This window comes from Cervus elaphus, chromosome 7, assembly GCF_910594005.1.
Source record: "Cervus elaphus chromosome 7, mCerEla1.1, whole genome shotgun sequence".
In the NCBI taxonomy this organism is placed as follows: domain Eukaryota; kingdom Metazoa; phylum Chordata; class Mammalia; order Artiodactyla; family Cervidae; genus Cervus; species Cervus elaphus.
The window spans coordinates 47,983,184-48,006,854 of record NC_057821.1 but is presented as its reverse complement, the minus strand read 5'-3'; the positions used below and the strand labels follow the sequence as shown (position 1 = coordinate 48,006,854).

At 45.5% G+C, this 23,671-nt stretch overlaps 1 protein-coding gene across 3 annotated transcripts; it reads left to right on the top strand.

Moving 5' to 3' along the window:
• Window positions 1-34: 34 nt before the first annotated feature.
• On the top strand, window positions 35-23,029 carry RIOK1 (RIO kinase 1). Of its 3 annotated transcripts, XM_043908597.1 has the most exons (17): window positions 35-308; window positions 2,972-3,176; window positions 3,949-4,039; window positions 4,877-4,946; window positions 6,301-6,343; window positions 8,076-8,168; window positions 9,379-9,491; window positions 9,600-9,680; window positions 10,827-10,913; window positions 11,307-11,444; window positions 11,848-11,951; window positions 12,165-12,271; window positions 12,524-12,589; window positions 13,782-13,901; window positions 14,699-14,752; window positions 15,965-16,117; window positions 17,165-23,029. In XM_043908597.1, exons 1-17 carry the CDS (start codon window positions 238-240, stop codon window positions 17,273-17,275), a joined length of 1,707 nt encoding a protein of 568 aa, XP_043764532.1. In that variant the 5' UTR covers window positions 35-237; the 3' UTR covers window positions 17,276-23,029. The 3 variants fall into 3 exon arrangements, with proteins under 3 accessions (XP_043764532.1, XP_043764534.1, XP_043764533.1); XM_043908599.1 differs by lacking the exon at window positions 15,965-16,117 and having other exon boundaries at window positions 21,822-23,029; XM_043908598.1 differs by lacking the exon at window positions 15,965-16,117.
• Window positions 23,030-23,671: the final 642 nt, after the last annotated feature.

Genomic DNA, 23,671 nt, shown 5'->3' with positions numbered 1-23,671 from the left:
CGGAAGGTCAATATCCAGGGCTCAGCCCCCGCGCGAGGCGGAACTTCCTGCGGGAACACAGCTTCCGTTCGGGGGCGGGACTTCCCGTCGGGGCGGACGTAGGTCCGGGCGTTCGGCGTGTGGTGCCCGCACGTGGCGCGCGCGTAGGGCGCGGCGGCCACTGAGCCGTTCTGAGGCGGGCGTCCGCGCAGAGGCCGTTGGGCCGGTTGGCGGAACCGTCACTGTGCTGCTCCCGCAATGGACTACCGGCGGCTGCTGATGAGTCGGGTGGTCCCCGGGCAGTTTGACGACGCGGACTCCTCGGACAGGTGGGCAGCCGCGCCTGCGCCGCCGCCACCGCGGTCCCCTGGGGGCGTTGACGCTTGTTTGTGGTTGAGAGGGAGACCGGTCTTATGCATCTCTCCTTGGGCCTCTTTTCACAGCCTTTTGGGGCTTTTCCATCTCAGCTGGGTCTTTCGATCCAGGTGACGGCAGTTAGTCCGCGGCTCCCGGGTTGTCAGCATCCCTGAGGGGTTAGAGTTGGGGAGAGAAACAGGGAAGCAGGTGTTTGAGCTTTTAACTACCATTTAGCGTTCCAGAAATGTTTGAGCACCTACTGTGTGCTTGTTCTGTCCTCGGCGCTGAAGACGGTGATGAACAAGACAAACAGCCCCTTCTACTTGGGAAGGAGGCGGAGACAGATAAGTACATGGAATTTTTTTTTTTTAAACACATAACATATACTATGCAAACAGTTAAAATCAGTTGATAGAACTAAGTAGTGACTTAACAGTCAGGGAACGTTAAGTCCAGATCGGAAGGACAAGAAGGAGCCAACCTGTGGAAGCAGAGAAGGGAGAGGGGACAGTAGGTGTGGTCCCTCCTGGCTGTGGAAGGAAGATCTAGAGGTCATTGTGCCCAGAGCACGGTGGAGGTAAATGAAGAGATCGGCTGGTGCAGAAGTGAGGAGCCAGAGCCTAAGAGAGTGACAAGGAATGGTAAGGATTTGAGATATTCTTGATGCTGTAGAAAGCCACACTTGCAGCAGGGCAGGGACATCACACGGCATGTGATTGACAGGAATCATTCTGCTGTGGAGGAGATGGTTTTGGAGGGCAGGAGTGGACATGTTTAAAAGGACTAGGGGAATTCAGTTCATAGATCATGGGCGCTAGACGAGGATGTTCTGGAAGTAGAAGGACAGATTTCTAACCATAAAATAGATGTGAAGTGGGAGTCAAAAGAAATTGGGGATAACTCCTACTTTGAAAGCAAAATGAAACGTAGTGTTCATTTTGGAATTCCCAGAAGAGGGTTTTTACTTTGTATTCATAGTAAGGATTTACTGCGTGCAGACGGTATTGCTTTATTTTTCAGTAAATACAGGTTGATCGCTTTCTGTGTGACAGATCTCATGTCAGTTGATCTTGATACATTGGTAAGTGCTCCCCTGGGTGACAGAGCTTGCACTCTAGCAAGGGCAACGTATTGAATAACTGGACAAATTATTTGTATGAGATTTGGGTAAGTAGTAGAAAGGAGAAGAACCGCGCAGCCTTCCCTGAGCAAAGTTAATTACTGGAAGGGTAGGTAGGGTTTAGCCAGAGAAATGAAGAAGGCATTGCAGGTCAGTGTTTTCAGGTGAGCGTGCCGCAGTCCCCAGGGACTAAGTCACGTGGGAGGAGGAAACAGCCAGTGCGCCTGGTGAGTAGTTACCGGTCAGGAGTGTGCACTGGACTTTGTGAAGATGTAAACCAGTGGGTTTTGCCGACTCCAGGAACTTGGGAGGCGTTGTCACAGCTGGGCGTGGTTGTGCGCTTACCGCATCTGGAAAGTTCGGGCCAGAAATGCTGCTGCACAGGACCACCGCCCACAGCAAGGGACTGCCCAGCTGAGGTGGGAAAGCCGTGGTGCAAGTGACAGGATAGCTTTAACATGCCGCTTGAGGTGGTTGGCAGTTTGAAGGATCAATTTATGGATTATGGTTATGAAATTCTAGTAAACAGCAGGGGGTTGATGATTATTTGTTCTCTTCTCAGCCATGTCCATGGAGATTTGGAGCCCTCTAAGCCATGGCTAATTAATGAGTTGGGATTGGTCATCTGAATTTACTTAAACTTCTCTGTGTGCTGAAATGCATGTTATTGAGTGTTTCACATGATTTCTGTACCTGCCGTCCATCTGATGGCTCAAAACTGGCAGTACTCACCGCCTCTCGGGGATCTGACCTGCAGACATGTGTTTGGTGTGCACAGTGGCCTGTTAAAATTGAACACACCACACCAGTTAAGTGGGAGATGTTCCACGGAAGTGCAGAGTTCTGGCTTCTCTTGAAAAACTAAGAAGATTCAGTGACGCTGGTCTGAATTTTCACGTGGCAAAAACAGACCCTGTTAGTTGTGATCCCTTCCTCTGGGCCAGTTCTCTGGGCTTGACAATCCCCGCTTCTCCCATTTAGTTATACCCGGCCCTCTTCTCTCGTTTGTGCTGCTTCTCGTCACCATCCTTCCTTTCAGGAGCAGGGGTGATTTGAAGTTCTTTGTGTAACACAAGTCTTGCTAAAGCTTTTTTCATTGTAGAGTGATAATTGAGTTCAAGGTAAGGCTTGAAATAAAGCTTCAGACTTGTTCCCACATTTTGTCAGAAAGCCTCCCCTGTCTGCTCTCAGAGCAGCTTTGTGAGTGGCTTTCCTGGAGTTCAGGTCTGCTGTACTGACCAGAGCTAGTTCATTCAGCTGAGAAAATGACAAAGGCAGGAGCGGATTTAACAACCTGCTGAATACTACTACTTTATTCGGACCTGGGCAATCACCCATCGGCTGAAATAGAACTCAGAAACAGGACAACTTGGTATTAAGTTTGAATTTATTGGGAGATACATGTTATAATTGAACCTTTTTGATGTATCTGTATAGATTCGTCTACTCTCTCTTAAATACATACGTAAGTCCAATTAAGAATGTGTAAACAGGCTAAAATGTTGTTATTTCTAGTGAAAACATTGACTTGAAAACCGTCAAAGAGGAAGACGATGTTGTATTTGAAGACCTTCAGAGTAACGCCAATGAGAAGATGGGTGAAAGTGAGCCGGAAGAGGAGGAAGACGGAGATTATGACGAAGACGATGACTGGGCCTGGGGCGATGGAGTCGGAAAGCTCACCCGGTGTCACACTTCAGGTGGAGGGAGTAACCCTCAGGTATTTTGTACATAATCCTGTAGGTCTTTGTGTTGTTTGCTTATGTCTTCTTTAGTAGTTGTTGTTTTCTGTTGTGGTGAAAGTCACATGATATAAAGCAGACCGTGTTTTCACCGTAGTTAACTGTGCAGTGTTCGGTGGCCGGCACACGCTCACATTGTGCAGCTCTCAACAGGATCCCTCTCCCGAAGTTTTCACTTTGCTAAACTGAACCTCTGTCCCCATCAGACACTAAGTGTCTCTTGTCAGTTCATAATTGAAAACAAAGCACCTCTACATACTTAATCTGCTTTTCTTTATTTACTAGTTAAGCTGCACTTTTCTCTGTTTTGTTACTGTTTGCAGTAAACTGCATATTTGTGTCTTTTCCCAGGCAGTTTTTTTAAGGCTCTTATGGTGATTTAAATAACTCTTTTTAAATTTACTGATTATGGAATGAATCCACATCATTATCAGAAATATGGAAATGATGAAGAATGAAAGTCCGTGTAGGCTAGGGCTGCAGGGCAACATAGCCTGGTGAAAATCTTTCTGTAAATTCCAGAGCCACAAAAAGTCCTTTTAAAAAAGAAGACGTCTCTGAATGTCTAGCATATTTCAAGTGACTTTTTAAAAACCTCTTGGGCAAATGTGATTGATCCTTCCCTTCCTTTAGGGTACTCCCCTAAGTATTGATGCTTTAATAATTGACTATGAACCAAGGGAAGATGTGATGAATTTTAGGCTTGTATGTATATTTAGAGCTTTCATCTCTGGAACTCATTTTTTCCAGGCCAATAGACAGACTCCCAGCTTCAATGCAGCCAAAATGTCTACTCCAGCAGACAAAGTCTTACGGAAATTTGAGAATAAAATTAATCTAGGTGAGTTTTTAAGATACAGTTCCTCTCACTAGGCAATGAGAAAACTCTTCAAAGACAACAAAAAGTGTTATAAAATTTTATTAGATCAATCAGTGGATATATTCAGTGTTACAGGGTAAATAATAAAGCTTAGAGGAAATTAAAATTTAGTAATTAAAAACATGACTTAAAGAAAAGACTCTAGCTTACACTTTTTTAGTCCTGTGTTCTCTCCTGTTATGAAAATACAAAGTTACAGATACTTATTCAAGTTATCATTGGTTTTATGTTAGATTTTTAGTAGGGTTATCTTGTAGTAGAATGGTGAAAATACCTGACTATTGAATATAATCACATTTTGTTTGACTTTTGGTGTGGCATTAAATCATTTCATGAGCCGTCGAATGCAGGGAATCACAGTGTGAATTTGAAGCCTCTTGAGAAACACGGGGTCATCTTTCTCTCATAGACGAAGGCTGTTAGGAGCCTGGTATGACAGCTCTCAAATCTGATCATCCCTAGCGCGGACCTGTAATTGGAAGTGAAACTGACATTTTTAGAATTATAATATTTATGATAGTTGTACAAAATATTAAATGTCTGAAAGAGCAGATAGAATATTTTTGAGGGATTTCTGAATCTAGATTTCTCTGGCTGAGAAATGACACCTGTCATGATGAAAGTGATCATTTTTGTTAGTAAGTGCTTGCCCTTAAAAACACAAAACACACTTTTCATTACTAACATGCATTACTATGTGTAGTAAAATATTTAGAAAGTAGAGAAGGGAAAGGGGAGAAGTATCCTATTCAGAAACTTTGTCTTATGTTGCTGATGTTGTGGGTTTTTTTTCTTTAGATAAGCTAAATGTTACTGATTCTGTAATAAACAAAGTCACCGAAAAGTCTCGGCAAAAGGAAGCAGATATGTAAGTAATATATCAAGTATATACAATAAAGTAAATAAAATGTGACTGATACAAACTAATTGTAGACAGGTTAGTAGCGTCTCTTTCATAATTCTTTTGCAAAGGATGTTCCTTTTTATACCTAAACCAATTCTTAAGGTTAAGTGAGGATATCCTATGACTTTGTAAGTTGAAAATATTAGATGAGTTTTCTTAAGAAATCTGTGCTAAAACTATAATTGTGTAAAATTCATGAAAGTGCTCTCAGGGTAACAGTGCTTGTAGATTTCAATTTAAAATGTTAGAGTATAAAAAATGTCCCCTTTTTAGAGCTTATTAAGGATTGCTCCCTTCCATGAAATATTTTTTTTAAATGGAAAGTGAAAGTGAAAGTTAATCGCTCTGTCATGTCCGACCCTTTGCAATGCCATGGACTGGACATGCCCAGCTCCTCTGTCCATGGGATTCTCCTGGCAAGAATACGGGAGTGGGTCGCCATTCCCTCCTCCAGGGGATCTTCCCGACCCAGGGATCGAACCCGGGTCTCCTGCACCGCAGGCGGATTCTTTACCACTGAGCCACTGGGGGAGCCTTAGAAATGTGAGAGCAGATTTAAAACTAAGTAGTTTAACTGAAAACAGTTTCCATTTCCATTTCTGTTCTCAAAACCGAATGTTTAAGCTTTGGCTCACCTCCTATTGCTAATAATGCTAAAGCATTAACAATATGTTACAGAAAATGACACTAAGATCATAAAAACAGCAGTGTTAGAACTGAACTTAAAACCCAGTTTTCTTCTGGTTTATTATTACATGTAAGGGATACCAGCTTTTTGAGAAACAGCACACTTTATTTCACTGAACTGCCTGTTTGGATCTTTTATTAGTTTAGGTTAGTCTGTGAATTGAGGCACCTAGCATGTGAGCCAAAGTAATCAGAGTCTGTGTTTTCATGCAGTAGCTGTCTTGATAAAAGCTTGTTTCTTTGTAGAAAAGGACTCTGAAGAGAAAGCCTTATAAATTACTTTAATTCTGTACTAAGAAAATCATTAATGGTCTAAGAAACAGTACTTACAGACTTGTTCTCTTTTTCCTGCATAGGTTGTTTTACCTCACTGCTCTTATTTAACCCTTCTGAAATATGGATGGAAGGTTTTTTTTCTTACTGCAGATACGCTCCCTTTGCCCTAGGGAACTGATTGGCTTGTTAAAGGCAGTGAAGTTTCACACGATGTGAAACTATAACGAGGTTATGAAATGTGTCATTAAAGAACTACCTGCTTAGGAATATCATGGCATCATGTACCTTTAGAATCTTTCGGTTTTGGCTCCTCTGAATTTTGAATGTCACCTTTAATTTTTTGGTTTTGTCTTAGGTATCGCATCAAAGATAAGGCGGACAGAGCAACTGTAGAACAGGTATAGTGTAAATGAATGTGTTGCATGCTCTTCAAAGTAGTAATTCTGTCTTTGATTTGTAATTTGCTTTCATCCTCCTTGCGTCATGCTAATGTCACCTAGAATTGCTTCTGTATAAAATTGCTCCTCCTTATAGTTTTGAGTTTAGAGATCTACATTTTGCTTTATTTATAACAGCACTTTAAATAGATAAATTAGAATCATGCCCTGCTTCTATGGCCCATGAAGCCACCCAGCAATGCTTTCATCTTCTTGGGGGAAGCAGAACTGCCTGTAAGTCCAGGAATCTTTTCTTTTGTCTTAAACAAGGTCTGCGGGAATTTTGTGAGCCTTCCCAGGAGGTGAGTCAGGTATCTACCACAAAGTGTGTGTGTGTGTGTGTGTAGGTGTGTAGAAAAAAGGAGAGAGACAGATAATGCCTTCAGATACTCATTTAGAATCCCTTACTTGGTTTAGAAGTCAGACTTGTTTTATTCTTTATGCAGGAATGAGGGGGGAAACCCGACTTCACCCACCACGTGTCGAGGGTTGTGGTTGGGTATTGGAATTGACCCAGGTATCTGAAGGGAAGAGAGTGATGAAACAGGTCAGACCATCACTTCCGCCCCCTGCCAGCCTCCCCACCCGTCCCATACACATAGCACAGACCCAGTTTGGAGCAGTGGTATTCCAGAGCATTCCAAGTGTCGAGTTGAAGCACTGTTGACGTACAGTGCCGTGTTAGTCTGGGTGTACAGCAGTGACTCAGTCAGACATGAATCTTCAGATTCTCTTCTGAGTTACTGAACAGGCGCAACAGCCTTTAAATTCATTGCCTTCTGTTTGTTAAAGCGAATCTGAGGTTGCTTTTTACTTGAGACTGACTGCTCTAACCTTGAAGGAGATAACACCTTTCCTGGATTTACCCACCTCCAGCAGGGGTTGGCCAGCTCTTTACAGAGCTAAATGATAAATACTTCTGGCATTGTGGGTCACAGTTCTCTTTTTTATTTGACTGCACCATGCCGCTTGAGGGATCTTAGTGCCCTGACCAGAGATTGAACCCAGGCCCTCTGTAGTGGAGAGTCCTAACAGCTGGACTTCCAGAGAATTCCCAATTTTTAAAATATTTCAATATGTAGAAACCATTTCCGGCTTGCAGGCTGTAGAGGAAGCAGGCTGGCCGATCTGATCGGGAGCTGCGGAGGGCTGCTGGTTGCCGTGGAGCTTCGTGTCCAGGGCAGCGGCCAGGCTGGCTCCTCGTGTGCCGGGATTGCACAGGCACACCAGGCTTTGAAGACTGTGTGTGAGAAGCAGGATGTTAAACCTCTCTCTGATGACTTCTTACTTTGCCCACTTGTTGAAATGATAGTGGTTTAGATGTACCGGGTTAAATAAAATAGAGATTAATTTCACCTGTTTTTATGATGGCTGAAAAATACAAAGTTACCTCTGGTTTGATTGTATTTCTAGTAGCTCTCCTGGGTCTGAAGTCAGTTTCTGCTTCCCTTGGACCTGTTGGCCTTTGATTTCCCCGACTGGGTGAACTTGCTGGTTTCTTGCCTCTCTGGTTCCTTTGAGTCTCATCTCGCATTTTGTTCACTGCAGTGAGTGACTAGAACGCTGCCATAGTGACTCTATCAGCCCAGCAGGATCGCACAGTGCACTTAGCTCCAGTTTCTTGTCTAATGCTTCCGTGAGAAATATTGGTACACTCTGTCTGAACGTTCTACTTTTTTGCATTTCTTTTTAGGTGTTGGACCCCAGAACACGAATGATCCTGTTCAAGATGCTGACGAGGGGAGTCATAGCGGAGATCAATGGCTGCATCAGCACCGGAAAAGAAGTGAGCCAGTTTTTGGGTGTCTGAATGTTTCCGTGTTCGTTTTCTTATTTCAGATACCAAAGTGAAACTAAAGTGAAAGTGGCAGTCGCTCAGTTGTATCCTAGTCTTTGCAACCCCATGGATGTAGCCCGGCAGGCTTCTCCGTCCATGGGATTCTCCAGGCAAGAATGCTGGAGTGGGTTGCCATTCCCTCCTCCAGGGATCTTCCCGACCCATGGATCGAACCCTGGTCTCCTGCACTGCAGGCAGACTCTTTGCCCTGTGAGCCACCAGGGAAGCCCCCCAGTAGTGAAACTAGGGCACTTAGTAAACAAACTGTGCCAAATGAGGGTAGTTCAGTCAGTGACGTTTCTTAAAAATGGCTGTTACTGTTACGGCCCGGAGGAGTTGTGCACAGAAGGTGCCTCCCCAGCGCCGTCAGCCCATCCAGGTGTGCCCAGCGCTGGTTCAGATGGTCGGACAGTTACGATGGGGGCAGGGGTGGGGGTCTAGTCTCTTGAGTCAGCACATGTCTTTCTCAGTATTTTCTTTACGTGTGGGAGAAAGACAGGCATGTTGCTTTTCAATTAGCAACTTACTTTGTGGGAAGCAGTTCTCAGTGAAATTCACTTTACAAATCACGAGATATAAGAATGTCTTCAGATATTTTCCACATACTTGAAATATAAAAATGTTTCAAAGTACTCAGGTGTGTATACGTATATATGTAGGTATTTAATTTGAAGACCTGTTTTTTAAATTACTTTTTATTGAAGTATAGTTGATTTGCCATGTTGTGTTAGTATCAGGTATACATCTGAGTGATTCAGATATATATATATATATATATATATATATATATCTTGTGAGCCCTTGTTGGTTGTCCATTTTATACATAGCAGTGTGTATCTGTTAACCCCAGCCTCCTCATTAGTCCCTCCCCTCACCTTTCCCCTTTGGTAACCATAAGTTTGTTTTCTTTGTCTATCTAACATAATTTAAATTGTTGTTTACTATATATGTAAGTAGGAGGTATAGTTACTATACCTTTTAGTATTATGTTGTATATTTTAATTCACATATTCAAAAGAGGATGGTATTCCTTATGCATATTATTTCAGTTTACTGGACTTCTACTTTTGAGGATAGAATCAAATAGATTGCAAAAGCAAAATATTATTTATATTTATTTAATACAGACTTAATTTCTTTTGTTTTTGACTTAAAATAGGCTAATGTATATCATGCTCGCACAGCAAATGGAGAGAGCAGAGCAATCAAAATTTACAAGACTTCGATTCTGGTGTTCAAAGACCGGGATAAGTATGTCAGTGGGGAATTCAGGTAAGCTCAGATAGTTTTTTTCCCCAAGTGGCTTGATTTCCATATCCTAAAAAGTAAAAACTAGAATAAGGGAATGATTGAAATAATAGGTTATTTTTCTCATTCAAGATTTCGCCATGGCTACTGTAAAGGCAACCCCAGAAAAATGGTGAAGACGTGGGCAGAGAAGGAAATGAGGAACTTAATCAGGTGACTGACTGGGGTGTGTGTGTGTGTCTGTGTGTGCCGTGTCTGCCTGTCAGTCCCGGCACTTGGCTCCCAGCAGATCTGCTGTGATTCTGTCAAGGCCAGGGACGCTCAGCACGTCCAGTCCCTGAGATGTGCAGAGGTAAACAGAGGAGAGGTTGCTGGGCAAGTAGGAACCACCTTCTCTCCCTGTCACACAAAGCCGCTGCGGAAGAATTCTGCCACGGCTGGGTCACATGAAAAGCCTTGGGAGCCTCGTGAGAAGGTTTCGAGTTTACCGTGAGGGTGATAAAGAGCCTGCAGGATTTGAAGCAGGGAAGCGACACAATCAGGTTGGGAGAATGATGTGTTGTTTTCTGCAGGTGTTGGAGTTTTAGACCGTTTTGTTAGGCCCTGAACTCTCTTATCGTAATTTCCTCTTCTTCAGTCCGACTGCACACATTTATTTATTCTTTGCCTTGGCACCTTTGTATCAAGTAAAAGCATCTTCAAGCTTCTTCATTTGGAGTTTTAAATATGCTTTAAATAATGAAGGTTTTCTTTCTCTCTTTCAAATGTCTTTTAACATTTTATATGCTATATCTAGGTGTCATACACTGGGTATTTTCATATTATTAAGTAAAGACAGGGAGATAGTGAAGGACAAGGAAGCCTGGCATGTTGCAGTCCATGATGTCTCAAAGAGTCGGGACTTAGCAACTGAACAACAACCAAGTCTACTTGCTTGAAAGTCCTTTTGAAATGTTATGCTCAATTAGCAACTGGCCATGAGTCCACTATTTTTATTAATTGTTGTTCACACTGATCAACTCAAAGAAGAATCGCAAACATAACTTCTGTGTTTCGTCAGTTCTCAGGGGCCTGTGTCTTCATAGTTGTAACACGTCTGGCTTTGAGCTGGATGTTAGAGGCTGTGGGACCTAGTTCAGTCACCATTCTCTGTGACGTGTAACGGTGCCACTTAAAGTCCCAGGCGTCTTAGAGTTTATGAAATGAAGTAATAAATCGAGAGGCCTGGGTGCTGTTTACTCATAGCCCTGTCCATCTTGTACGCTGCAAGCAAGTGCTCGTCACCTGTTTCAGAGTAGATGCTTTAGGTTATTTGTTTCAGCTTCTCATTTGTCCTTTTCGCCTGCTTTCATATCACAGGCTAAACACAGCAGAGATTCCGTGCCCAGAACCCATCCTGCTGCGAAGTCATGTTCTCGTCATGGGTTTCATCGGCAAAGACGACATGTGAGTGCACAGGAGGGCTAGTAATTACACGCCCAGCATTGTATTTTTAAGTGCTTTGAATCTTCCAATATATGAATGTTTCCCGTTTAAATAGTTCCTTTTGCCTTGGGATATTTTTTAATAAGCCTTTCCCACTCTGTTAGTACATGGGTTTTTAATTTGTTTAACCTTTTTAAGTCTCAAAATGCTTCAGAGCAGCAGAGCTCACCTTGTTTTTGAGGGATGTCTTATCTGGCAGAGCACCTGTTTGTGGACAGCTTTTTAGAACTGTATCTCTAGAGTGAACTAAACTGGTCAGCGTGAGCCATAGAAGAAAAGAATGTGTCAGTGTAGCAGAAAGCAAGAAAAACTTGAGTCTGCTTATCTGAGTTGTTCACTTTATTTTTGTTCAAGGCCAGCGCCGCTCTTGAAAAACGTCCAGTTATCAGAGTCCAAGGCTCGGGAGTTGTACATGCAAGTGATCGAGTACATGAGGAGAATGTACCAGGACGCCAGATTGGTGCATGCGGACCTCAGTGAATTCAACATGCTGTGAGTGGGTAGCCCGTGAGAGCCTCCACAAGTCCCCTCGGATCCTTTAGGGACGTGAACTAAATCCCAATCCCAGAAGTCGTCTGAATTCTCAGTTTTCAAGTTGTCTTCCACAGGGTCACAGGGTAGGACGTGTTTGGTGGCCTCGGTCACAGGATTGACTGCTCTGATCACTGGTAGAGTTAAAAGGACTTTGGATATTTTCTGTTTCCATCTCTTGTTAGTCACAGTGGCTCTTTTCCTTATCCACTTCATTCACTTTGTTAGTGTCTTCTGTTGCTCTTAAAATAGAAAGTTTTAGGTAAGATACAGGCAAGCAGCGGTGTCCCCTAGGCCCCCGTGCCCAGCCCCTGCGGCAGTGTGGTGGCAGCCTGGCTCAGCCCCTGTGCCCTGGCCCACGCAGGTACCACGGCGGAGGTGTGTACATCATCGACGTTTCTCAGTCCGTGGAGCACGACCACCCGCACGCCTTGGAGTTCTTGAGAAAGGACTGCGCCAACGTCAATGGTGAGTGGGAACCATGCTTCTCCCTGACTTGTTTGCGCCTGTGGCTCTGTACTCTGCTAAACCGTCGATAGAGAACCGTGGCACTGAACCGTTTGACTCAGTGATACTGACACCCTTGGCTCAGCGATGGTGAATTTTATCTGTTTATCTGTGAAGAGGTTGGAATAGCAACCTTTTCCCTCGCAGAGCTCTCACAAGCATCTTCTCTGGCAGATTTCTTTCTGAAGCATGGCGTTGCCGTGATGACTGTGCGGGAGCTCTTTGAATTTGTCACGGATCCGTCAGTTACACCCGAGAACATGGATGCGTATCTCTCAAAGGTGAGGCGGGGCCGAGACTGGAAGGAACAGGAAATAGCGGTAGTGGTGGCATTTCTGTGTCACTTCTGAGGACTTGGGGTTTAGCATGATTTTTGTTCATCGTGACAGCTTCCAGAGACCTTTTCCTTCTGATTTCACAAGTGAGGGATCAAACTGTAGTAAAAAGCCAGTGGTAAAGCCAGGTTTCTGGGTAATGGATATATGTTCTGTGGGTTGAATATGAAGGAAGGTGATTTTTGTTTTCTTTCCAAGGCCATGGAAGTAGCATCTCAAAGGACCAAGGAGGAAAGGTCCAGCCAAGATCATGTGGATGAGGAGGTGAGATTGATCATCTGTTAGAGCCTTGGGAACACTTGTGTCCTGGGGTCTTTTTTTAAAAATATATTGCTGGGACATGATCTTGATCTTATTAGACATGCAGTATTTTAAATGATGATAATGTTTTCTTGAGATAACATGTTACATGATTAAATTGACCCAAATTGTGTAGCTTACATCCCATTATGTCCTTCCATTCCCGCTTGTTTGCCCCTAGTCCTGCATGGAGAACATTTTTACAGAACTGACTGGAGGATGTGATTCAAGAAGGAAAAGCTGATTTTAGTTTGCTAATGTGAATTTTTTTTTTTACTTTGTATTGGGGCATGGTCGATTAACAGACGACGCTGTGATGGTTTCAGGTGCACGGTGAAGGGACCAGCCACGCACACACATGTATCCGTGCTCCCCCAGGCCCTCCTCCCATGCAGGCTGCCACGCTCAACAGAGACCCCTGTGCCATGCAGTAGGTCCTGGTTGGTGACCCCGTTTCAAATACAGCAGTGTGTGCGTGTCCGTCCCAAACTCCCTCGTCATCCCTTCCCCCCCCCCCCGCCCCGGGCTTCCCCCCAGCGACCATAAGTGTGTTCTCAGACCATAAGTCTGCAAGTCTGTTTCTGTTGTTAATGTGAATTTTTAAACGATCTAAGTGTTGATTCCAGTAACATTGTAGATTTTATATATTTACATTTGGTAAAAAGGAAGATTTTTTTCAGATGTTGGGAGTCAGTATGTTTTTTGTGAAAGTGATCCATAGGAGGCTTTTTTAAAAAAATAATTCTCAGAGCTCTTGGTGTGATGGGTGAGTATGAGGCACCCCATACTTCCCACTGTAGCACAGGGTAGACGCTGTTCCCCCGGAAGACCTCGTCCTCTGTCATTCGTAGCCAGGCAGTGCTTGCTCACGGCGGCTCCCTTCTGTCCCACTCAGAAATGCCACGTTCTGGAATACAGAGGAGGGGTGTTATTCCAAGGGAAACTGTGTATCATTCTGTGTTTCATCGTTAGTCACTAACTCCTGTGCCCAGCACACAGCACGGGCAGCGCCTAGTGTGCGGACAGCCTGGCTGAGGCTCCGCGCCCAGCGTGAGGACAGTGACGAGCTGCTCCGTGACTGAGGGCGGGGGCAGGCTCGGTGCACGTGAGGAGCCGTGACTCAGTCTCCACGTCACTTTTCTTCTGCCTCTGTTAGGTGTTCAAGCGAGCTTACATTCCTAGAACCTTGAATGAAGTGAAAAACTATGAGAGGGACATGGATATAATGATGAAATTGAAGGAAGAGGACATGGCCATGAACGCCCAGCAGGACAACGTGAGTAGCTTGGTTTGTCCTCAGCGAGTTCACCAGGGAAGCCGCGGTCTTGAGTGTCGCCTTTGAACTAGTGAGACGGCTCATTCCCTTCGCATAGCACGCCCTCTGTGTCTGTTGCTTGCGGAGGACATCAATCCACTGGCCTTTACGAAAGGAAATGAATGAGTCAAACAGGCTGTAATCGCAGGAAAGGAAGATGTGTATAGAAGTCCAGGCTATAAATGGTTATTGTGCTAGATCCATCAACACATGTCTCAAGGTTTGGAAAATTTTTTTCTGCTAATGGGCCAGATAGTAAATATTTAAGGCTTCGAGGGCCAAGAAACAAAATTGAGGCATTGTATGGGTCATTATATGAGAGAAAAAAATTTCCCCCAATTTTTGATGACATTAAAAATGCTAATAATATTGACTACATACACCTTTTCATGATAATGAGAAAGGAATGGAGTTATTTGGGGGAGTAGAAAACATTGCACTTAGCTGAGATTCAGAGTTAGGACTGCCTGTCACTGATCGGTTACAGCTGTATATCCATAAGAGCCCCGAGGCCGCCACCGGTGAGCGGAGGCCCCCGGCTGGGGCGTGCAGACCTGCTGTGGTTGTGTGGTTGTGGAGGAGAACCACACCCACGCTAGACTCTCTGTCCCCTGAGACACAGTTTGGACACTTTTATACCCACACAAGATGTCATTTAGCTGGCAACAGTATCCTTTCTTAATATTGCAGCAGATTTCAGTGTTCAGTTTTATGCTCATTCTTTTCTTTTTTTTTTTTTTTGTCTCTTTGGTTTTAAGATTCTATACCAAACTGTCACGGGACTGAAGAAAGATCTGTCGGGTGTTCAGAAGGTATGAAGAACGTGTGTTCGTTTACATGAAAACTCAAAAGGGTATAAAATTGTGTGTCAAGTAGTTTTAGTGTTGAAATAACAATGGTGCGCTGTTACTGGTATAGATGCTTTCACAGTCCGTGGCCATTGTGTTCATTCCTTTTAACCGTGAGCTTCAGCTGTGGGCACATGAGGTTTGTTGTTTACTCTGCCCCTGAATCGGTCTGTTGTTGCTGAGGCAGAGGTCTGTTGTTGTGTATCCTGTCTTCGCTGGTGAAGCTGTTAACAGTACCCACATGCTTCTAGATGTTTCTACAACCAACTTGAAACAGCAGTGGGGGCTGGTCTCGCCCTGGCGCGCAGGCTGCTGAAAGCTGGCTCACGGGTCCTGCCGTCTCATGGTGCAGATTCCGGTAGTGCTTTTTCTTACAGCAGCTTCATTGTGTCTTAACATTTTCAATCAGCAGAGATTAATTCTAATTCAAGCAGTAATAAAGGTGGCTCTTAATTTCTTTTGATGTTCTTAATGGATGTTTTAATATGAAGGTCTGTGGTTTACATTTTGAAAATTGACTCTCTCTTGTGGGAAGAATCGGACTAGGAGAATTCTCGGATTCTGCGTTTCTGGTCTTTTTGTGGCAGGTGTGACGAGGATAGTTGTGCTTTGAATTCCAGAGCAGGAAGGTTCTGTTACGACTGGCCAGGAAGCCTATTTGTACCATCACCGTGTAAAGATCTGTTTGTTTTTTTTTTTATGAAAAGAAGGCCTCGTGCTTTAAAAAATGCTTCCTGCTACTTTAAAAACTGCTAACCTTCAGGGAAAAAAGTGAACATATTTCTTGTTTAAAGATTGTCTTCCCTCTTGGATTAACAAATGTTCCACTTGAAATTTAATCTGCAGGCCAACAGCTGTGAAGTTATCCAGATATGTTCACTTTTTTCTCCTATCTGTGTTCCAAATCCCGGCTCAGCCCACCAGTTGTGCTGAAGCGGGTGGAACAGTCCTGTTGTTGATCTGGGTGGCTCCCCCCTTTGGGAGCGTCCTTGAGCCGTCCTGGAATGGCTGCTTCAGGCTTCCTGCTGAGCGTGGACCCTGTTGTTCTGATGTTTCAGTACGGGATGTCATTTTTCAAAGTCTGTGAGGCTGAAATCTGAATTCTGTCATTAACACATTGAATGCCAGTAGGTAGCTGGCTTGTTGAGAATAACATGGTCCTGTGATGTTTTCAAGGTCCCTGCACTCCTGGAAAGTCAGGTTCGGGAAGAGACTGGTTCTGATTCAGAAGATGCAGGGAGCGTGGAGTGCTCTGACACAGACTCTGAGGAGCAGGGGGATCACGCCGGCTCCAGGAAGCCCCCTGCCGACCTTGAAGTTGATAGAAAGGTTAGCTGAGAGTGCATGTTCCCGCGTTTGTCAACACGACCACGCGGTCCCTTGGGACTGTGTACTCAGATGTCTGGATCAGAGTAGCTGAAGTTTCAGTTTTTAGTTCCTGAAGTGTGAACGTCACTTTGGTGGTAACATCATCTGGAGATTGGGCTTCTTCTAGGAGCCCTTGGGCACTGCCCAGGGAGAGGACACACTAGTTTCAACGCATTGATTAAAAGTGGTTGTGATGCACTTGTACAAGTGATGCTGGAGTGGCCCCCATGGTGAAATACCAAAGAACCACTCCAGGGGCGTTTTTACAGCCCAGCTCCCCATTTTCAGAATCTCAGATATTTCTTACACTCCTGCCTGTAGACATAAGAGACACAACTGATACATGATCCATGGCGGCTGAGTGACTGTTATTCTTTATTCTTTTTTTTTTATTCCTTATTCTTAGCCTGATCCTTTAAACCCTGGAGAGTGTGGGTTCCAAGACTTCCAAGAGACATCCCCAGATCTCTAGTACACGTTCTCTCTTTGTCTCCTGGAAATACGTATTTTGTCTCTCATTCCAACATTTATTTCTGTTAGAATATGAACCATATAAAGAAAAGTAGTGGCATACATTTAATAATGTCCCCATGGGCATCTGTGTTGACTGTCTTGAAATGTCTGAAGAAATTGTAAAGACAGTTTTCACCCCCGGTTCCACCACCAAGCCATAATCATTTGCAGTTTTTTTCTGTGACACTCACCTTTTATCTTTTTACATATATTAAAAATTTAGTTGTAATAATAATGTGACTACTCAGAATGAATGAAATTTGCAGATTTTTTGCTTTTGATTTTTTCCAAACTTTTTTTTTTTAAAAAGCACTAATTGATTTGGCGGTGTTGGGTCTTAATGGCGACACACATCCCACGGGCTGTCTTGCTGGGGCGTGCGTGGGACCTTCATTCCCAACCAGGAGGGGGACCCACGCCCCTGAGCCTTGCACGGCAGATCTTTAGCCACTGGACCGCCAGGAAATCCTCATACTTTTTATTTTTGTTTTACAGGAAAGAAAAAAGATGGTCAAGGAAGCCCAGAGAGAGAAAAGAAAAAACAAAATTCCTAAACACGTGAAAAAAAGAAAGGAGAAGGCAGCCAAGATGAAAAGGGGCAAATAGAACCAGAACTGTATCATGTACAGTGATTTTCCATCAGTTAGGTTTTGCGCCTGTGCACTGAGCTCCCCCTGGAGGATGGGTTATTGATTGTAACCAAATGGTTTTTACTGCAGTGTCCCTGGGGATTGCTTTTCATGTTTTCATGTAATTATGTAAACAGCTCTGAGCTCTGTTGTCTAGGTCCATTCCCTAGCTCTGTGGTATTGATAGAGGATTTATTTAAGCCACTGTTTTAATGAACTTTATACAATTTTATTTTTGTATATTTTTATCTTCTGCAATGTTGCTTTTAAAGCATTGTAATTATTTAAACATATTGAGCATTCCCGCCTTTTGTGTAAGTGTAAAGGCACTTTGGACAAACTTGGGCAAGTTGTCTTTGTTTGTACCAAAGACCCACCTGGAATCATTGGACTATAAGGCCATTGTTTCTACGAAAGGGAGATTCACCAATAGAGAGAATTCAGTTGGCTGCTGATATGATCGTTTATCGCAGCTTCGTTCTATGTGTACTGGTAATTACTTTTCATCTTTACTATTCTTTTCTGAGCTAGTTCATAAGCTATTTCACATTCAAATATGTGGCCTATTCATTCATTCATTCATCAACATTAGGATGTTTTGGGTTTGGGAGACACAGCAGTAAATCAAAGGCAAGTTCCATGGATAATCCTAGTTTTCCTTAAATTGAAGCTTGCACTGGCTTGGATCCATGGGTTACTGAGGGAGGAGCAGGGTCAGCTGCGTAAAGCAGTCAAAAGTTACTATCTTCAGCTAGTTTGCATTTTAATAGGAAGACAAGACATCAAGCTAAGGAAAACAGTGTATCAGCTTAGTAAATTTCATGGAAGAAATAGCACTGCCTGGGGCAGTGAAGGGTGTGCACGTTTAGAAGAGGCCATATTTGGGCATATTTGAAGTCTGTGAGTCGTGTGCCTATTGGGAGAGAATAATGTCCAGGTAAAGCAGACAGCCAGTGCAAAGGCCCTGAAGCAGAAATGTGCCTGAAATGTTCCAGACCCCAGAAGCTAGAGCATCGTAGCCACATGGGGGGCAGGGTTGGGTCAAGGAGATGGAATGTAGCGGCTTAGATTGGGTGGTGGTAGGCGCCTGGAAGGTTTTGAGCAGAGGAATGATGTGATCTGACTTGTTTTTAAAGAATTGCAATCACTCTGACTTCATGGAGAATTGACCAGGAGGCAAGGGGTAGGGACCGGCTGGGTATTTATTATGACCCGTGTGAGAGATGATGGTGGCTTGGTGTAGGATGGTAGCAGTGGACATGGAGAGAAGCCTTTGGATTCTAAGTATAGGAGCTACAGGGTGTGTTACGAGAAATGCTGATTTTAGCCCCGGAATCAAAAAAATTTGTGTAGATGAACCTAGTTTCCCCTAAACTGGAGCTTGCCCCTGCTTGTTTGAGAATCGGTGGGTTATTGGCAGAGGGGCAGGGTCAGCTGAGGTCTTAAAATTTTAAGCAGACCGCTTAAATTTTATCTTCATAATAACCTCCTTTCCCGACTTGAAAAAAGTTCAAGTACGAAATATAATTTCAGCGAGACACTGTTGTGTCCCCTCTGAAATACTATACAGTGAACACAACAGAGGAGAAAACAGACAGGGGGCTGAGCAGTCCAGTGCCCTTTCGGGGGCGTCACCTTCAGGATGCTCTGGCTCTGGCCTGAGCCGGGGCCTCCTCCCCGGCCAGGTGAGCTTCATCCAGGTGGTCAGGCTCCTCAGTGCCATTTCTGCTGAATCGAGTGCAGCCGCTGAGTTTGGAATCAGTTTCCCTGGGCAGAGCCAGTATTGGTTGGCTGGCCAGCCCTCATCACAGGCTGCCAAGAGGAAGTGGGTTATGACGCGCCTGGACAGGGGCCTGCAGGGGGATTCTGGCTCAAGGCGCCTTCTTTCTGACAACGTGCTGACGTAGCCCTTTCCCCGTCTGGATTCTGGGCTGTAGCTGTGGCTGAGTGGGAACCACTGTAGCCTTCTTGCTGGACGGGTCTGATGCCACTTCCTTTGTTTGACTCTTGCCAGGAGATCTGGAAGAAGGAGCCCCATCTTAGGTAAACGTCCAGAGCCCCCTTCTGGCTCCCATTGCAATAGAATTTGTGCACCTGGTGGGTTTGTTGTCCCTGAATTACTGGTTGTGCAGTGACTTTTCCATTTGCAGGGGTGAGCTTTTGGGGTCTCTTGGCCCAAAGGCCGGGACATCATTTTGTCCACTTTGGACATACCTGGTTTTCTGTCCTCTTTTGTCGATTTTCTAATCCCTTAAAAAATGCAGGCGTTTCTTCTCTCAAAGTTGACTGTGAGGGATCTGGGTGGTTTCATGGAAGCGCGGAGTCACCGCGATCTCCTCTGCAGCCCGAGTCCTTATTTTTCCTTTGATGAAGCAGTTCAGGGACAGGCCCTTTCCCCCACCCGGGAGCACAGTGTTTGAGCCTGGTCTCAGGGTGAAGAGGTGGGCGCCTCGGCGGCCGGCTGCCTGGGTCTGATCAAACGCGAGTCCGCCTTCGGGGCCGACATCAAGTTTTCTTCAACTTTTGCTTCTCCTTGGTGATGGTGGACTCAAGGTTGGAGAGTTTTGTAGTTTGGTACCAAGACTGGTTGGAGAAGATCTGTTCTTTTTGTTAGTTTGTGTTGAATACAGTGCAAGCAGCTTGCTGTTTCTTGGTTGAGGGCCCATCCTATTTTGTGGCTATGATTTCATTAACCTCTCAGCTCAGAAAGTGAAGAGCTGAGAAAATTCTTCTAGAAGCTGGTAAAAACTCAGTCGAAGGGCATCTTGAGTGTCGTGGGCTCTGAAGGTTGACATTTCTAAAAGTCCAGAAGCTATAGCAGATCCTCACTGTATAATTTCCTGTGAAGATTTCCTGTGATTGCGTCAGATAGATAAGGTTTTCAACCCCTGGTGGTCATAAAACAAGAGTGCTCCATGTTCTGTCTGTTGAATTGGATTAGGTTGTTACAGTCCCTGCATTTTGGTTGGAGTTTTTAACTTTCATATCCTTTGGGTTTGTGTTGCCTTGGACATAAGGGCGTTTATCAACTTTCTGGGGGAGGTTATAATGTTGGGTCTGAAATCATTTAAGCTGGTTTCCAAAGGAAAAGATAGCTTTCCCGCACCCGTGTTCTCCGGAGATCTTAGTCCCAGCTGAAGCGCTGTGGGAACCTCTGGGCTTGAATTTGAGTAATGAAAACTTGTGGACTTGGTGACTGTGGTTTCCAGCTTTCCTTCACTTTCTATATCACACTACTTCCTGCTGTGACGGCTGGCAGCCGCGGCCGCCGGGAGGGGGCCCTCGTACTGCCTGGAGGAGCCACACTAGTCTTTGTCCTTTTTTTCCAGAATAGCAGGGGTGTCAATCTGGGTGAGCAGAGCTGTCTCCAGCTCTCTGAGCCTTTCTGCATTTCTTATTACCACATAGTAGTTTCAAGGCCGGACAACCACAGCATCTCGGGGTAAAATTTGACACTTTACACATCTGCCACATCGCTCTCTTGGGGTCGTGAACCTGTCGGTGACAGGGTGGCAGGTCCCTGGGCCCGGGTGCCTCAGCTGGAGCGGGGCGGGCAGGGGCGAGCGGTTAAAGCTGTCCGGGCACAGGCGCCCCTGTGGCTCGTGGCTGCCTCGGGGAGCGGAGGGTATTGAAGGCTAGATGCTCAGGGGACCGAGGCCGGCGTTTTGGAAGGGCCGTCCTGGATTAGGACAGGCCTGGTTTTAGACAGTCAATGAGAGACACGCCTGAGTCTCCAGCAGGCTGGGATGCGGGCGGGCCAACCATGGGGGGTGTGGTGTCTGATGATGTCACTGCCCTCCGGACAGCCAGCGTTTAAATGGGGCAAGGAAAGGGGGTCCCCCAGAGGGGCAGTTGAGAATATGAGGCACTTTGCTGGCGTCAGACGCCACGTTTGTCCCCACGGCCCCGGGGGAGCGTCTCAGGGCGATGAAGGGGGGAGCCTGACCCTGTGAAGCAGTCAGATGCCACCAGTGCATGGAGCTCAGCACAGTGCCTGCTTCATGGGGTTCCTGTGAAGGACACTGAGGGGAGCTCAGGGGAGCTTGGCCGGGGCTGGATCATGCCAGTGAAAGTGAACTCAGCCACTGACTTCCTCGATGTTCCCGCAGTGGTGTGAAAAGAGGTTCACGGAAACCCCTAGACAGTACCTTGCCTCTCCCCAGAAAGGTTGGACCTCAACCCGCGAAGCCTCTTGCTGCGGTTGTCAGGTTACAGGAAACATGAGCTCACAGGAGCAGGATCCGTGATGCTGGGAGGATGTGGTCAGTGGAATTAAGGAAAAGGGCAGTGGGGAGGGAAAGAGATGTCTAATAAAAAGGAAAAGTGGTCTAAGAGCTGTGTCCCAGTGCTGTGGATTTCAGCTGGACCCTGGTTAGATGAAACCAGTTTTAAAAAGATGGGCTCTCTGGGGTTTCTTTTCAGATAAACAGGGAAAAGCAAGCGTGGAGATGTCAGGTGATAGTAAGGGATTGTTCCTTTACCAGATGTCATAATGGTATTCATGCTTGACATGGTTCCCTCAGAGCCTGGACTGAAGTCTCACTGGGTGAAATGATTGGATGCCTGTGACTCAAAATTCTCCATCCTTCCTGAGTCCCCAAAGGACAGCGGTGGATGAAGAAGAATAGCAGGTCAGCAGTTGCTGAGACAGAGTACTAATGGGTGTGTTGGGATTCATTACACTCTTTTCTCTCTCACAATTTCTGTAAGAAAGCTGGGGTTTTTTTTTAATCGAAGTTTCTATTAAGTACTTAAAACAGGGCCTGCCACATACTTGTAATGCCACATACTTGTACTGTGTTATACAAGCGTCTGTATTTTTGTTTGTTCTTTTTAAGTAACCTTTTTTTTTGGCCCGGTCTTTAATTGTTTAATCATCTGGGCCAAAGAGGAAGGCCTCAGGAGGACTGTTAGTGCCTTCCGGTACCCTGACATGCCTTTTGGTTTCGAGATTCCGGTTCCCCTGGTGGAGGCAGTTCCAGAACGTGTGTGTTGAGCTGCCCTGAGTTTTGGCTCTGCCAAGCCTGACCGTCCCCTTCGCAGTGACCTGTCCTGACCACTCCCTGGCGTGCGGTCTGCCCCCTCAGCTGAGGCTCCTACAGTCCTGGTGGCCTTTGCTCTGCGTTGCTTTTCTAAAGCTGCTCTAACAGGCTACCCGACAGGCTGTCCCCGCGTTACCGCACTTCGCAGATACCGAGGTTCTTTTACTGATTGAAGGTCTGGGGCAGCCCCATGTTGAGTGCGTCTGACTGCCGTTTCCCAGCACCCTGGCTCACTTGTGCCCCTGTGTCACGAGGTAATTCTTGCCATCTTTCAAACCCTCTGCCAGCAAAAAGGTTACACCTCGACAACTCGGGTGATGGTTAGCATTTGTTAGCAATAAAGGATTTTTAAATGAACTTTTTCAGGTATAATGTCTGCACACAGACTGCACTCAAGTGTGACCATCACTTTTATATGCACCGGGAAACCAGAAACTCCATGTAACTTGTTCTACCGCGATAGTCGCTTCGTGTCGTGGTCTAGAGCCGAGCACACAGTGTCCGCGTTCTGCCTGTACGTACGTGTCTGCATTTTCTTGACACATGTCATGTGTCTTTCCCTCACCTCCCAACCTCTTACTAGAATAAGCTCCACGGGGACAAGGGTTTTTACCTTTGTTCGGTTTTGTGTCCCTGCACCTAGAATTGTGTCTAAAACATTGTAAGTGCTCAATAAATACTTAAGTGAATGATGTACTGTGTTTCTTAAAAGATGGGGCTGTGACGTCAATTGCATCCCTCTCCCCCTGGGCCCTGCCTCCCCCCCTTCCCCCAGCCATGATGACTAGTCATGCCCTCCAGCCCTCTGTCCAGTGACCCGGTCTCACCCAGTTTAAGGTGACCAGCCTGAGCAGCGTCGGGGACAGGGCACCCCCGCAGCCTTCTGCTCCCCAGAACCGCGGCATCAGCACAGCTCTCCAGCCAGGGGACGGGTGCGTCTGAACCTGGGCTGTGGCTTTGACTTTGCCCACGTGAGACCGTTTGACAGCAGTGTTAGCCAGCGTGCTTGGGCAGCCATGGGTCAGCTGATGCCTTCTTCAGAAATCCAATTCACCGTAACATGGGAGAAGGGGAGACCTGGTAGACGCCAAGGCTCATCATGCACATGTGTTGCCATCTCTTCCCAAGTATAGACTGGAAGTTTGAAGAGGTACTGATGACCAGAGGTGGGTCTGGTGGTGTCCTGTGAGAATCCCTCCAGATACAGATGTATTTTTGTGGGGGGGTGGGGGGGCGGGTGTTAGCGCCACTTCCTACTCCCCTGTCTTGACCTCCTCCTCAAGGGAAGGTCCTAAGCTTGAACACGACCTCCTCCGCTTGTTTGAGAAGCT